Source organism: Callorhinus ursinus, unplaced genomic scaffold, assembly GCF_003265705.2.
Source record: "Callorhinus ursinus isolate GAN/ISIS: 27379988/994484 unplaced genomic scaffold, GSC_fseal_2.0 scaffold8, whole genome shotgun sequence".
Classification (NCBI taxonomy): domain Eukaryota; kingdom Metazoa; phylum Chordata; class Mammalia; order Carnivora; family Otariidae; genus Callorhinus; species Callorhinus ursinus.
This window is the reverse complement of record NW_027397070.1, coordinates 52366523-52381159: the sequence shown is the minus strand read 5'-3', so window position 1 is coordinate 52381159 and position 14637 is coordinate 52366523. Positions and strand designations below refer to the sequence as shown.

At 42.8% G+C, this 14637-nt stretch overlaps 1 protein-coding gene across 7 annotated transcripts in view; it reads left to right on the top strand.

Moving 5' to 3' along the window:
- STON2 (stonin 2) overlaps positions 1-14419 on the top strand; it is a 139789-nt gene extending 125370 nt beyond the window's left edge. For all 7 annotated transcript variants that reach the window (XM_073895683.1, XM_073895682.1, XM_073895680.1 and 4 more), the window contains 3 exons: positions 1644-3482; positions 9574-9776; positions 11408-14419. In XM_073895683.1, the coding sequence (XP_073751784.1) occupies positions 1644-3482; positions 9574-9776; positions 11408-11491 (2126 nt within the window). In that variant the 3' untranslated portion in view covers positions 11492-14419. The remainder of the gene's footprint in view (positions 1-1643; positions 3483-9573; positions 9777-11407) is intronic.
- Positions 14420-14637: the final 218 nt, after the last annotated feature.

The following is a 14637-nucleotide window of genomic DNA, read 5'->3' as shown; positions in this document are numbered from 1 at the left end:
TAACCTACATTTTCAAAGTGACGTTTTCAGTAGAGGGAATTACTCTTTGTTTGAATAAATACACTCGGAAAGATGAATAACGAGCCATCCCATCCACACGTAATTTCACCTGCAATTACGTGTGCCATTGCTAATTTCGTTTGGTTAGATATTCGTGAAGGTTTAGTGAGGTGGTCAGAAGACTCAACTACTTGACTCAACCACTGAGCATCGATTTCTCTTTGGTGCCAGATTACTGGCAGCAGAAACAGTGGGTGGAATGGTAGCAGAGATCCCCATACACATTCCTCCAGGGACAGAGAAAATAGAGCTGCCCCCATGCAGAGTCTCTTTTCTCACTTACTCAATTAACAAACCTTTTACCGAGTATCTACTATATGCCAGACACAGATTTGTTTTCTGTGCCATTCCTTCACACAATCCACTCCTTGCTAAAGGCTTCAGTTTCTCCCTCCCTTTCCACAATCCCAGCAGATACACAGGGTCTTTATGCTACCTGAAAAGTTTGGCTCTTTCCCACATGGAAACTCAAGTCCTGTATCCCCTCCCTTGAAGGCCCTGCTAAGGTGGAGTTTTTATTTATAATAACCCCCCTTTTCCCCCATAAGATAAATAAGCCCCAAGTGGAAGTGGATGGAAAGTATTTTAGAGAAAAAAGAAGAGATTATATTAGGAGTGTTTTCTCATGTTACTACGTACTTGTAAATGTTTTAATGGCTAGATCTTATTCTATTGTATACCCTAGTTTCTTAACATTTACCCAAAACTTGGTTCACAATTTGGATTTATTTCCCTAGGGCAAAATTACTAAGTTATTGTTTATGCACATTTGTAAAACCCTTAATACAAATTGCCAAATGACTTATAGAGAGTTTATAGCAACTTACAGTTCCATTAAAGGTCTGTTTACTGTTCATATCATGGTACCCTTACCCTCACTGAAGACTAAAAACTTTAAAAATGTTCACTGATTGTTTTTAATTTACATTTTTTTTATTACTAGTGAGATTGGACATTTTTTCACATGCTTATTAGACATTTTTAGTTTCTCCTGAGCTATCTGTGTATGTCCCTTGTCTATATTTCTATTGGAGTTTTTATAGTCTTCTTGTTCACTTGTATGAACTTATTTCATCTTAAGGGTGTTGATAATTTGTTTTTAATATTTACTGATCACATTTGGGTGAAAATCCCTCCAATTACATTATTTGCAATCACTTAGAACAGATAATTTGTTTTGCTCAATGAGATGAGATCAGCTTTATATCATCTTATGTAGGAGGTGGTTTTCAATGTCTAAAAATTAATGTATACCTTAGAGCATAGTAAGGACAACATCTATTCTAGAAACTTCTATCAAAGGGAGAATGTATAAGAGTTAAACTACAAGGGACCGTGGTCCTATCGGTGCTCCTATATTGATAGACCCATTTGTATTCTTACTGCATTTGATGTGTGGCCCCTGTGCTGTGCTTATTACAAAAGTATAAGATCTGTGCCTAGACTAGCGCTTGACACAGGTAATGAGCTGCTTTGGAATTTCCAGATAAAATTCTAGTCATCCTTCATTCCCATACCTCAGTTTCCCAAACTTCTAAGAGGCCCTGAGTAGCAGCCCTCATATGTTCTCCTTTTTCTTTTAGACAGTTCTTCCTCAGTCCAGGAAGATGAAGAGGTAGAGATGGAGGCTATCAGCTGGCAGGCCAGTAGTCCAGCCATGAATGGACATCCTGCCACTCCACTGACCTCTGCTCGTTTCCCCAGCTGGGTCACTTTTGATGACAATGAGGTCAGCTGCCCTTTGCCACCAGTCACCCCTCCCCTGAAGCCAAACCCACCACCTGTTGCATCTGTGATCCCAAATGTGCCTCATCACTCAGCTGGGTCATTTAAGAAGAGGGAACGTCCCAAGAGCACTCTGATGAACTTTTCCAAAGTTCAGAAGCTGGACATCTCGTCCTTAAGCCATCCACCTTCCATAACCGAGGCTCCACCTTGGAGGGCAACCAATCCTTTCCTGAATGAGACTCTGCAGGATGTCCAACCCTCTCCTATCAACCCTTTCATTGCTTTCTTTGAGGAGCAGGAGAGGCGCTCCCAAAACAGTTCCATTTCCAGTGCCACAGGCAAGAGCCAAAGAGATTCTCTCATTGTCATCTATCAGGATGCCATCAGTTTTGATGACTCAAGCAAAAACCAGTCCCACTCTGATGCTGTTGAAAAACTCAAACAACTCCAGATTGATGATCCTGATCGTTTAGGCAGTGTGACACTACCAGATGATGACCCTATAGCCTGGGTTGAACTAGATGACCACCCACCTGGTTCAGCACTGTCCCAGCCCAGGGATGGGTGGCCAATGATGCTAAGGATCCCTGAGAAGAAAAACATCATGTCATCTAGGCACTGGGGACCCATCTACATCAAACTGACAGACAGTGGTTACCTGCAGCTGTATTATGAGCAGGGTCTAGAAAAACCATTCCGTGAGTTCAAGCTGGAGATCTGCCATGAAATTTCGGAACCCCGGCTCCAAAACTATGATGACAATGGCAGGATCCACAGCTTGCGAATAGACCGTGTCACCTACAAGGAGAAGAAGAAATACCAGCCCAAACCCGCTGTGGCCCACATAGCAGAGAGGGAACAAGTGATTAAGCTGGGCACCACCAATTATGATGACTTCCTGAGTTTCATCCGCGCTGTTCAGGACCGGCTCATGAATCTGCCAGTGTTGTCAATGGACTTGAGCACAGTTGGCTTGAACTACCTTGAAGAGGAGATTACTGTGGATGTCAAGGATGAATTCTCTGGCATTGTGAGCAAAGGAGACAACCAGATTCTCCAGCACCATGTCTTGACACGGATCCACATTCTGAGTTTCCTCTCTGGGCTGGCAGAGTGCCGCCTGGGCCTCAACGATGTCCTCATCAAAGGGAACGAAATAGTTTCCCGGCAAGACATCATGCCCACCACCACCACAAAGTGGATCAAGCTTCATCAGTGCCGTTTTCATGGGTGTGTGGATGAGGATGTATTCAACAACTCACGGGTTATTCTGTTCAACCCTTTGGATGCCTGCCGGTTTGAGCTCATGCGGTTCAGGACAGTATTTGCGGAGAAGACCTTGCCTTTCACACTCAGGACAGCAGCAAGCATCAGCGGGGCAGAGGTGGAGGTGCAGAGCTGGCTTAGGATGTCAGCCGGCTTCTCCTCTAACCGAGACCCACTCACTCAGGTTCCCTGTGAGAATGTGATGGTTCGTTACCCTGTGCCCAGTGAGTGGGTGAAAAACTTCCGCAGGGAAAGCGTCCTGGGGGAAAAGTCTTTAAAAGCCAAAGTGAACCGGGGGGCGAGTTTTGGCTCAGCTAGTATGTCTGGCTCTGAGCCTGTCATGAGAGTCACTCTGGGAACTGCCAAGTATGAACATGCCTTCAACTCCATTGTGTGGAGGATAAACCGACTGCCTGACAAAAATTCAGGTAGGTAGTGGTTTCTCTTCTGTGCAAATTGCCACATGGTCACACGAGAGCTGGGGTCCGAGTTCCGCATTCTGTTCCCCTATGAAGGGCTGGGTTTTGTTGTGTGACAGAAATAAGGTTAACGGAGAAGTGGGACCAGAGAAGCAAAAATACTTGAGCAAAAAGTAAGTAACAAACACGAATGACCTAGTTCACTCCGTTTTCTCACTCCCTTATTATCCTACTTCTAGAAAACTGCGTTATTCTTCTCAGCTGAGCTGCTAAGCAGATTTGCATAGCAATTTATGAATTTGTATTCTTTTTCTGACTCATGTAAGTATTACCTGTGGCGCCGGAAGCTGTGTATTTCTAGATCCTAGAAAGCCTCTGGGTTCTGAAGAGATATCTTTCTCACTGCCTTGAGTAGGTAAAGGGGCAAGTTTATGGCCAGTCATATATACAGTACGGGTGAGGAGTCAGTCTAATGATTCTAGTCCCCCTGTGCGAGACCTGTCGGTCATAACATCTCCAACTCAGAGTTGGGATTTGAGGAGAGGGAAGAGGATAAAGGGCGTCTGATCAGATCAGACTGAAGATCCAGTCAGGACCAGAAAGTCCAAAAGGGCTGAAATTCTGTCAGACAAAAAGTAAAGGAAGGTATGTTTGATTTAAACAAAGAAAGCAAGCTTACCAGCCCTAGCTCGGTTGCTCACAGCTGTTAGGGATGCTTTTGTGCTTGAGTGAGCGCAGAAGGCGATGACTTTCCTCAGGGGTCCAGTGAATTTAATGAAATGACAAAACTAGAGAGTAATCCAACCAGCTGTAATAGCCTTATTTCTTAGAGTAAGTTTGAGTGACCCCAATGACAGGCAGTAAGCCCATGATCCTATGATCCTTGAAACCACTTCTCTTCTTGTTTATTATAAACTTCGCCCATTTGTTAACGAAAGTGGATATCCTAGCCAAGCAGAAAGGGTAAGGTTTGGAAGGACCCTTGACGGAGATTTCCTTCTCTTATGCAAATACTCCTCTTCCATTCTCACTATTAAACCCTGATAGTATGTTTAGAGTCTTCATTTCCTGTGCCGAGTGTGGAGTGGCTTTGTCATCCTACCCAGCATGGGACATGATGTGACTGCAAGAGGCAGTACGATCTGGTCACCTCCCCAAGCCGTCGAAGCAGTGCACACACACACCGGGGCATTCTGTGCCAGACACTGGGTGTAGTGGTGCAAAATGAAGAGACAATTGGACCTCTGTGTTTGAGGCTGGATTTGCCAGACACCCCCATCCCCACCCCGGTTTCTAAACTGACAGGATTTTTAAAAACAAAGTCTTCCTCTCTGTGCTTGCTTATTCATTTCTCCTGAAATTGGCACTGTATTCGCCTGGTGATAGCACTGTGATTTCTACCTCAGCCACGGAACCCGTCTGAACTGATGGAGGAAAGGAAAAGCCCTGAACTCTCCTTTGGCACAGAAGCCCTTGAGAAGAGAAGTGAGGTGGAAGGGGGCAAGTTACTGTTGAACCTGCTGGAGACTTGACATCCGAAAAGACAAGGCCTCAGGCTTATGTTTATTGGAACGTTTGGCCCTTCAGTTTGTTAAGCATGGATTCAGATCACTTCATTGTGGAATTACTGAGTCTTCAAGGTAGAAGGGGCCTTGGGGATAACGCAGTCAAACCTCTTCCTTCTGTAGATGAGAGAATTAAGGACCGGGAGCAACATGACTTGTCTGAAGTCACAAAGCCACATGCAGGGGTCTTTTCTCAATAACCAAGCTGCCTCTTAGTAGAGAACACCAGATAGACACAAACATGAAAGAATTTTCTCTAAGAGAAGAGAGATTTGCAGTTTTCTCAGTGTGTATACATCTATCTCATTTGCTTCAAGTATTTAACAGTACTGTATGAGGGGGTTTGGGTTATAAACAGCAAAGACAACCAAGAAAAAAGAAGATTGTTGGAGGGTAGCTCAGAGAACTGAAGGAAAGGCTGGAAAGGCTGAGCATGCAGGCTTACAAAGGATAGCTCTTGGAAGCAGAGCTGAGATGCCTCTTCAGGCTGCAGCCATTGGGACAAATCATCACAAGCCATTTTCTGTCCTCGTGCCACCTGGCTCAGGAGTCAAGGGGAGGAGAGCGCATTTCGACTGACATGACGTGAAGTGCTGGGGAAGATTATTTCCCAAAGCAGGGTGGGGGGAAAGATTGTTACCAAAAGAAAGGGGAAAATGGGTGCAAGACAAGGGAAAATACAGGTCTTCAGCAAACACTTGCCTTAATGCTTCCCAGCAGGTTAGTGTTCAGTAGGCTCAAGGCCAAGGAAATGCAGCTTATGTATTGCAAATGTATTCCCTGATTACTGGAACCTTTATTTGTGAAAGATTTTTTTTTTAAGATTTTTATTTATTTGTTTATTTGACAGAGAGAGATACAGCGAGAGAGGGAACACAAGCAGGGGGAGTGGGAGAGAGAGAAACAGGCTTCCCGCAGAGCAGAGAGCCCGATGCGGGGCTCGATCCCAGGACTCCAGGATCATGACCCGAGCTGAAGGCAGATGCTCAACCACCTGAGCCACCCAGGAGCCCCTGTGAAAGATTTTTGAAATACAGGACAGCATAAGGATCTTTGGGAATGTTTCTCACTTAAGCTATCCCTCCTCCCCCCATCCCTGCTTTTGCTGTTCATGGTTACACTTTTATTTTATTTTATTTTATTATTTATTTTATTTTATATTTTATTTTATTTTATTATTTTATTTTAATAGTTTATTTATTTGTCAGAGAGAGAGAGAAAGAGCACAAGCAGGGAGAGTGGCAGGCAGAGGGAGAAGCAGGCTCCCCGCTGAGCAGGGAGCCCAATGCAGGGACTCGATCCCAGGACCCCGGGATCATTACCCTAGCCGAAGGCAGACATGTAACCGACTGAGCCACCCAGGCATTCTGGTTATACATTTTTAGTAACAACCCCACCCCACCCCCCACACACACCCAAAAAGGGCTTCTTATACTCCTCCTGGCCAATGGTATATTTCTGGATAGGTTCCGGAAATTGGTAAGACCCTTTTCCAGAAACCTGAGATGTACAGGATCTGACTTGCAGTTAGATGGCAGGTTCTTAGCATTGCCAGTGCTCCCTGTGACCAGCTCCTATTCTCCCCACCCAGTGTGCCCTCCATTAGTTATCATCCCTTTTCTGAGCTCATCTTGGTCTTCAGACAGCTTTGGGAAGGTGCCTTTTACAGGTGATTTTTCATAATTCGCACACCTCCATTTACAGTAAAGGAGAGCAGAACCTCTGCATGCTTACTCCTGCCTGCCGTGGCCCTGTACCTCTAGCCCCCAGCAGGCAGGGCAGTCAGACCGTAGGCAGCATGGGACCACAGGTCAGCACCCCGGACTCGCTGCAGCTACAGCAGGCTTGTCCCAGTCCTGCCGCCCAACGATTAACAAGCTGCCACTGGAGTCCAACATGGTTTAAACTGGCAGGTCCAGCCCAGCTGTGTTCATGTACAGCCACCCCTGCCTTCCCACCAGGCTATTCAAGGACCCCTTTCACCCTGACCCCTAGAGCTTTTCTTAATCCTAGAAGGTACCAGAACAAGTCCTACTGCTTGCTCAGATCATCTGCCAGGAAACAAAACATTTTGTCCTGCATAGGTAGCTTTCTTTGCTGGAACTCCAGTTCTCTAATATTAGACCAAGAGAAAACAATTTCAATATAGTTTGCCTTTTATGAAAAATGGAAATCTGAATTTTAATGTTAAATTTTCTCAACTTCATCAAGGAAGATGACAAAACGTGTAGGTTCACTTAGTTCATTACCATAAATTAAACTATACTAGCTCTCAGAATTGCACTTTCCTACCTGTCCACCAGCCCTACACATCCATTAGTTGATGCTGGGAATCACGAAAGAATGCCACATTCATAGAGTTTGCTGTGAATACACTTTGGAGGGGTGAGCAGAGAGGTCAGCTTTATGGAAAGTAATGATTTCTCATTATTCCAACAATGTGCAAATAAGGGTAATTAGGTAAAACTGTTGTTCAAGTTGCTATCGAATTAAAGTAAGAAACTCCTCTATGTAATTTGTAGTGATCTAAATCTATAGCAATACACAGAGAGGAGTTTAGGACATAATTCGGTGTCAGATCTGAGTTTTATTCCTAGTGCTGCAATTTAGTAGCTGTGTGACCTCAGGCAATTTACTTAAACCTCTCAAACAAATCTTAATTGTCCTCATTTACAGAGGAGGGTTATTAATACCTAGCTCATTAAGAAAGAAATTAGATAAGCTTTTAAGTGTTCAGGATAGTCTCTGGCCTGTAATAAATGTAAGGGATAGCTATGTAATTACAAATGTAATGTTTTAAAAAAAATCACATGGATTCATTTTTAGATACATGTAATTTTTACTATTATGTGTATCCAATTCAAAATTTCTTTCCTAGAAGCCAGTGCAAATTTCTCAGTTTCCCAGAGTATTACTCTTTGGAAATAACCACTGAAAAATGTTATTTGTGAAGTAGAGCAAAACAAATACTTCACTCCGTAATGTTTTCCTTGGAGAGCGGGTGTGTATGTCCTCACTCTCTGAGATTAAAAAGTCCTGCCCAGGCCAATAAAGAAAATTGGAATTGTTTATTTGGGGAAGCTCAGATAACTAAGGGCCGTTGCTATTATATAATGAAGTCAAAGCCACGTCACATTGTTTATCCATGGCAAGTTGCTGTGTGGGGGTTCCTACAGCTCACTTCTCCACTCATGTCACCCTGCAAACCTGATCTTGAGGTTGGGGACCCTATGGGAGGCTGTGACTCAGAGTGATTAAAACACCTCGGAGTCAGAGTGCTTGGGTTCAGTCCTCAGTCTGCCACTTTCCAGCTTTGACCTTGGCTAGTTTGCTTTTCCTCCCAAAGCCTTTGTTGTGGCCTCATCTGTAGAATGCAATGACTATGACCTCAAGGGATTGTTACGAAGATGCAGGGAGAGGGTATGTGGTCAGCATTTGAGACAGTACAGAGTGTTCAGCAAACCATGCTTTCAGAGGTTATAGCCACAGAACTGATCTCTCTCTTCACTCAGACATCTAATAACAACCCTCAAATGGAAATCCTTAAGTTTTCCATCCAAGTACAGTAGAACTAGCCATAGATGTATAGAATTGAAGAGCAGGAAGGGACTACGCCTGGCACTGTCCTTTACTACCCATTCCCTGTTTCCCCACTTTCCAAATCGGGATTTGAGGCAAGGAGAGAACAAAGGACTTGGGTGCAGGATCTCCGCCACTTAGCAGGAGCTCTAGGAGCCACATGCAGTACCCTGTTAGTCTGTGTCCTACCCAGTGCACCATGCACACCCTTCATGCATCTACGCTGTTTATAAGGGCTTCGTTATTTACATATGCCATCCACCCACAAAAACGTGCCAAAGCATTTTTGCAAAAACACAAAATGCTGGGTGCCTGGGTTCAGTTGGTTAAGCGACTGCCTTCGGCTCAGGTCATGATCCTGGAGTCCCAGGATCAAGTCCTGCATGGGGCTCCCTGCTCAGCAGGGAGTCTGCTTCTCCCTCTGACCTTCTTCCCTCTCATGCTCTCTCTCTACCATTCTTGCTTTCAATAAATAAATAAAAATCTTTATTAAAAAAAAAAACACGAAATGCTGTTGAGAAAACTCATCTTTCAAAGGGAACCCATTCCTTTGCTCCGTGTGGCTGTCATTGTTGTTTTATTCGGTGCTAAGTGCTGCTCCCTTCTACTCCTTTCTGCCAGTCTACAGATCTGTGCCTCTGTTTCTGGCATTGGTGCTGGGTTCCCATCTTGCCCTGACCTCAGCAGGCAGAGTGACCCATTTTTCAGGCTGTGGGTTTTATTGCTAGGATATAAGGCTACTGCAATCAGATAGTTCTCTCAAAGGGTCTGAGGGACAGGCAGTGTGATTTCTGTGGAAGTAAATCCTCTGCTCAGCACTGGACGCTCTGAAAGACTGCCTGGTGCTGAGCTGGCAGGCAGTCTTCAGGCCTTCTTGGTAACTGAGGTGGCTCTGTGGTCCTCTCCTTCCATGTCTCTCTGAAGAACCTAATGTCTAGATTCTTTTTCTTTCATAGCTTCTGGTCACCCACACTGTTTCTTCTGCCACCTTGAACTTGGCTCTGACCAGGAAGTGCCTTCCGGATTTGCCAATCACGTGAATGTTGAGTTCAGCATGCCCACAACTTCTGCCTCCAAAGCCACTGTAAGATCCATCTCCGTGGAAGACAAGACTGACGTCAGGAAGTGGGTCAATTATTCCGCACACTACAGCTACAAGGTAACCTCGGGAGGCATCTGGCTAATGTGTCCAAGATCATTTGCTTTCCCCTCTCCCCTCCTCCCGCCCCCCGCCATCATGTTCCCTTTAGCAGCGCCTGCCATGAATGCAAGGTGTTCTCTTACTGCCTTAGAGAGAGGTATACCACACATGGCTGTGGATGAGTCTGCTCTGATTTGAATGACTAATCTCTTAGTGAGGAAGAGAAAGGTTGGAAAAAAATAAAGAGGTAGATGAAAGAGGAGAGTATAATGTCTTTCAGTCATCATGAACAACATCAAAAGAGTCATGGGGTAAAGGGATGATTATTATATAATATATATTAATTGTACATTATATAATATGAATATTATGAATGAGTATATCATAATATTTTCATTCATAATATATGTTACAGAAGTTGTGAACTTGGAAAGTGAGGGGAGTTCAGGAAAGTGCTAACCCAAAGCATATATTTCAGCCTCAGAGTTAATGAAGTAGATATGAGTAAAGTCAGGACACATATGACCTGGTCACAGGGCTATAACAGGACAAAATTCAAAAGCCAAGGAAGCTTCTGTAATAGTAACAGGATCAGCGCTGTGGAAGGAGGAAACAAAATTGGAGTGTTCTGACATAGTGATTCTATCTTGAGGTGTTAGAAATTCAATAGCAGATTAAATGTCAAAGATAGAAAGTGGGGGTTATTGAAGAACTATTTTGCAAAGTGGTTTAATAATATTTTTTATTCGTAATAATATCCTTAGATTTTTATGGTTATTTATTCTTTAAATGTTTCCTTAGTTGTGTTATCAGAAATCTTAAACTACCAAAAAGAACAAATACTCCATCTTGTGGCCAGGAAAAAAAAAATAGCACTTTCATCAAGCATGACCCTAGTCAACGGTTTTGTTTCCTTCATCGTAAATATCCAAAGTGGTAAAGAGAGGAACAGCTTTAATTGTGAAACTCTCTTGCTTAATGTATTTCTTTTCTGACTTGTCAAAGGTTTCAGTGTGTGTCTCTTTCAAGGCAAGATGAATTTATTAATCCCTTTACAGTTACAGCTACAATATTTTACAGAAAACACAGGTAGAACTGTAAACACTACCGTACATACCAGTTTGGAGACTTTGTAAAGCAATAAAGTAATAGAGAGTATAAACAGCCAGCTGGAAAGGAATCCATTCATTTGGTAAGCCTTTGTGCTTGCCTGCTGCCTGCCTGCATTATGGGGATACAGTAGCAAAGGAGGGCCTGCCCCCCTGTCCCGCGGAGCCTGTGGAATGCTGGAGCTGGGCACATGTACCAGGGACGTGGAAATATGCGTAGGAGGAGCGCCGAACTCCCTAATGAGTTGAGAACAGCTTCACAGAAGAGGTGACCTTTGAGCAGCTGTGCAAGGCAAAGAATAAAGATTTTCCAGGTGGACTGTGAGGAAGAGGGAATTCCAGATCAAGCGAAGAGCATGTGCAAAGAGAGAATCATGACGTCCTCAGGGCCAGTAGCTCCAATGTGGCTAAAGCCCAAAACAGTGAGAAAATTACAGGGAATCTCAGAGAACCTGGTGAGGTACTCTCTTTGAGATTATTTCTTATTGGGATGTTTTTCTCCTCTTTCTGATATTTCTTTCCAACTTCTGCTCTCAACAGGTGGAAATTGAGCAAAAGAAGAGTTTGAAGCCGGACTTTGAAGGAGATGAAATGGAGAATCCCAAGGAGTGTGGGGTCCAGTGATGAAGCCCTCTTGCAAGGGTGCCTGACCCAAGCGTCATGATAGGATGTCTTCCTGAGCAGCCAGAGCTCAAGGCAGTACCTACCATGGCTACTCTGTGCTGGGAACAGTATATTGGACCTTCCTGTGTGTAGTTACCTGTAATCTAACAGGAAACCTTGAGGTGATTGCGTTGGAGAGCCTCTGATGTGCCTGAAGCAGCTGGTTCCCCTGACTTTTGGAGCTTATTGTCTAATTAAGCCTCCTTCTCTTTGCTCTGTTTCTCTTGTAGTACTTGAGTGTGGCTTGTTGTGACTACTGGAGTCAGGAAGAGAACCTTCCACATCAGTGTTGGCAGGATTTCCTTCTGGTGTCCATCTGTCACTTCCATGATTTTCTAGAAAACACAGTCTTGAGAATCCCCCTCTGTTACGCCCTCTAGAAAAAGTTCAGAAGAGGTACAAAACACATTTCCTCTTTGGGTCTCCTAGGCTTGGGTATGTGTCTCCATTCTTTCAATGTTAACACTATGCAACAGAAGTTTTCAAGACATTTCCCTCCTGGTTTTGGATTGTTTTGATGAAAACACTTTCCATCTCTCTAGTCCCAGGGTTCACCACCCTGAGTCACAATACACAATGGAAAAAAGGCACAATAGGATACTTTTTTATTCTGTGATTAGCCCCATATTCTGCAAAGGGTGGCTATGGAAGGGAAAGCAAAATTGAGCTTATTTTTCTTCATTCTGGGGGAAAAGGGACGTTAATTGTAAGATTATATTCAATTCAGGAGACATTTTCAATCTCAGTGAATTCTCAAATTCACACTGAAAAATATAGGCCATTTCCGATTCCTGAAACAAATATATACATATATATATATATTATACCTCAGGCATTTGTCAGGAACATTTGGGAGCTCTTTTTATACCTCAAGCCTATAGACAGTTGCATGTCTCTTTAACTCAGACTTTACAGGAAATATAAGTGGAAAAGATCATTTTAAAAGCTAGTTTAAAACTGAGCTTATATGAGCTTTTCCCCAAAATTCAGAGTTTGATAATCACAGTATTGTAACAGATCTACAAGGCAGAAGTCTCTAGGGTAGAGATGGGGGAAAGCCATATTTTTCTAATGTTGGGAACATTAAGTTCCAATTCCAAGAGTCTGGGACACTCAGTCTTCTTTCCCTTCATAGGTTCCCATTTACATTCTGTATCTCCACTTCTTACTTGTATCTTGGTGTTTTCTTACCATAACATGGACCTATATTGGCCATCCCAAGTGGGACACCTGCTCAACAATTTACAGGCACGTTCTTTCTGCCTGTTTCTCCTATGAAGAAGAGAGTAAGGGGACTGAAAGCATGCTTGTCAGATTTGTCAGATGACACAGAGAAATAAACGATATATCCAGTCTCAACTGGCAGGTTTAGGATTAATTTATTCAATGAATATTCATTGAATTATAACTATGTACTGACACTAGAATATAGACATCATTACCATTTTTTTTTAACTACCTGAACATAAGACTGAAACTAAAAGGCTGAAATTCGGTAGACATTAATGAGAAACTATATTCTAGCTGCTTAAATGCAGCCCTCTAAATACAGAGAGGTATTACTTACATGTATGTTGATGGGAAGGGTATTGAAAAGTCCTGGCTTCATAGCAGTTCATGTCAAAATAGGAGTTCAGCATTGAATCAGGAGTGCATCATGACCGTTCACAAAGTCAGTGCATTCAGCCTATGGTAGCAGAAGCCCAGGGAGCCCTGCATGCTGCATTGGTCAGTCCACATCTGGATGGAGGGTTGAGTTCAATTCTGGGTACCATATTTTTAAGAGAGACATTAATAAATTGTGTCCAGAGGCAGGTGACCAGGGTTGTGAAGGGTCTGATGATATAAGGAACAGGGGAATGGAATAAGAGAGAATAAAATAATATAGCTGCCTTGAAATTTCTGTTGAGTTATAAAAAAAAAAAAGAGGAATTAGACTTACACTGTGTAACTTCAAAGGGCAAAAATAGGAACAAAGAGGAACTTTATAGATGACAGATGTTTGCTTCAACATAAGAAAGAATTTTCTAATAAGAGTGGTTCTAAAGAGGAATAGACTCGAGCAGCAAAATTTCCTGTTGTGGCAAATGCCCAAACAAAGGTTAAAATAACCATCCATCCCAGATGCTCTGAAAGGGACATTGGATTTGGGCTGGATGGCTATCAAGATCCCTTCTGCATATAGGTTCATCTCAGTAGTAATAGGACTCTCTAACTCTAGGTGTTTTTTTCTTTGATAAGTGGTTTTGTATGCTCTTTGAAATACAGTGGGGTTCCCTGGAGGTCTTTGTCAAGTGAGGCATAGCCCTTCCCCTGTTGTACGAAGAGGCACATGAGATTCCTCATAGAAACATCAAGATGGGCTGAAGAGCTGGCTAAGTGAAGGTCGTTCTGGCACCTTCCTTACCCAAGGTTAGCGCTCATGTACCCTCTCAAGATCTCTGCCTCACCTGCTAGGGTCACACGTGTATTGCTTATTGAACTTTTCCCCCCACCTTAGTTAATTCTCATTAACTTTCTGCTTTTACCTGGACTTTTTTTTTTTTAAAAGAAAGGTTAGGAAAATTCTTCCATGCTATCTACATTCAGCAAGCAAATTATTATTAATTTTTAAATATCTATCTCCTTCATTTCATCAAATTTGCTTTCCCACTACTATTTTTGGGAAACTAATTATGGGTAGCATTTAGGGGCTTGGGGAATATAATACTATATATTTTTAGACCTAGTGTTTTGTTAATAGGCTACATAGAAAACACAGGTAAATTACCTTTTGGGTGTGTAAATTCTAAGTTTGCCTCTCTGGACCTGGATTGTGTGTGTGTGGTCACAAAAAATCCTTGTCTGTGTTATCAATAATGTGAAAATATTAAAAGTAAGTTCATTTTACCAACACATAGTATTACTATTAGAACATAAATTAGATGTCACATGATATTAAGAGCTACGCTTTCTTTTGAGTCTGGTGGCTTGCTTTGTGACTATTGTGAAAGAGAATAAGAAATGTACTCATTACGATAGGTCAAACGAGAAGTTAAGATATTTGGGGGGGGCATTAAACCCCCTTTGACACTCTTGTAAACATACTAGTTATTTCTTATCAAAAT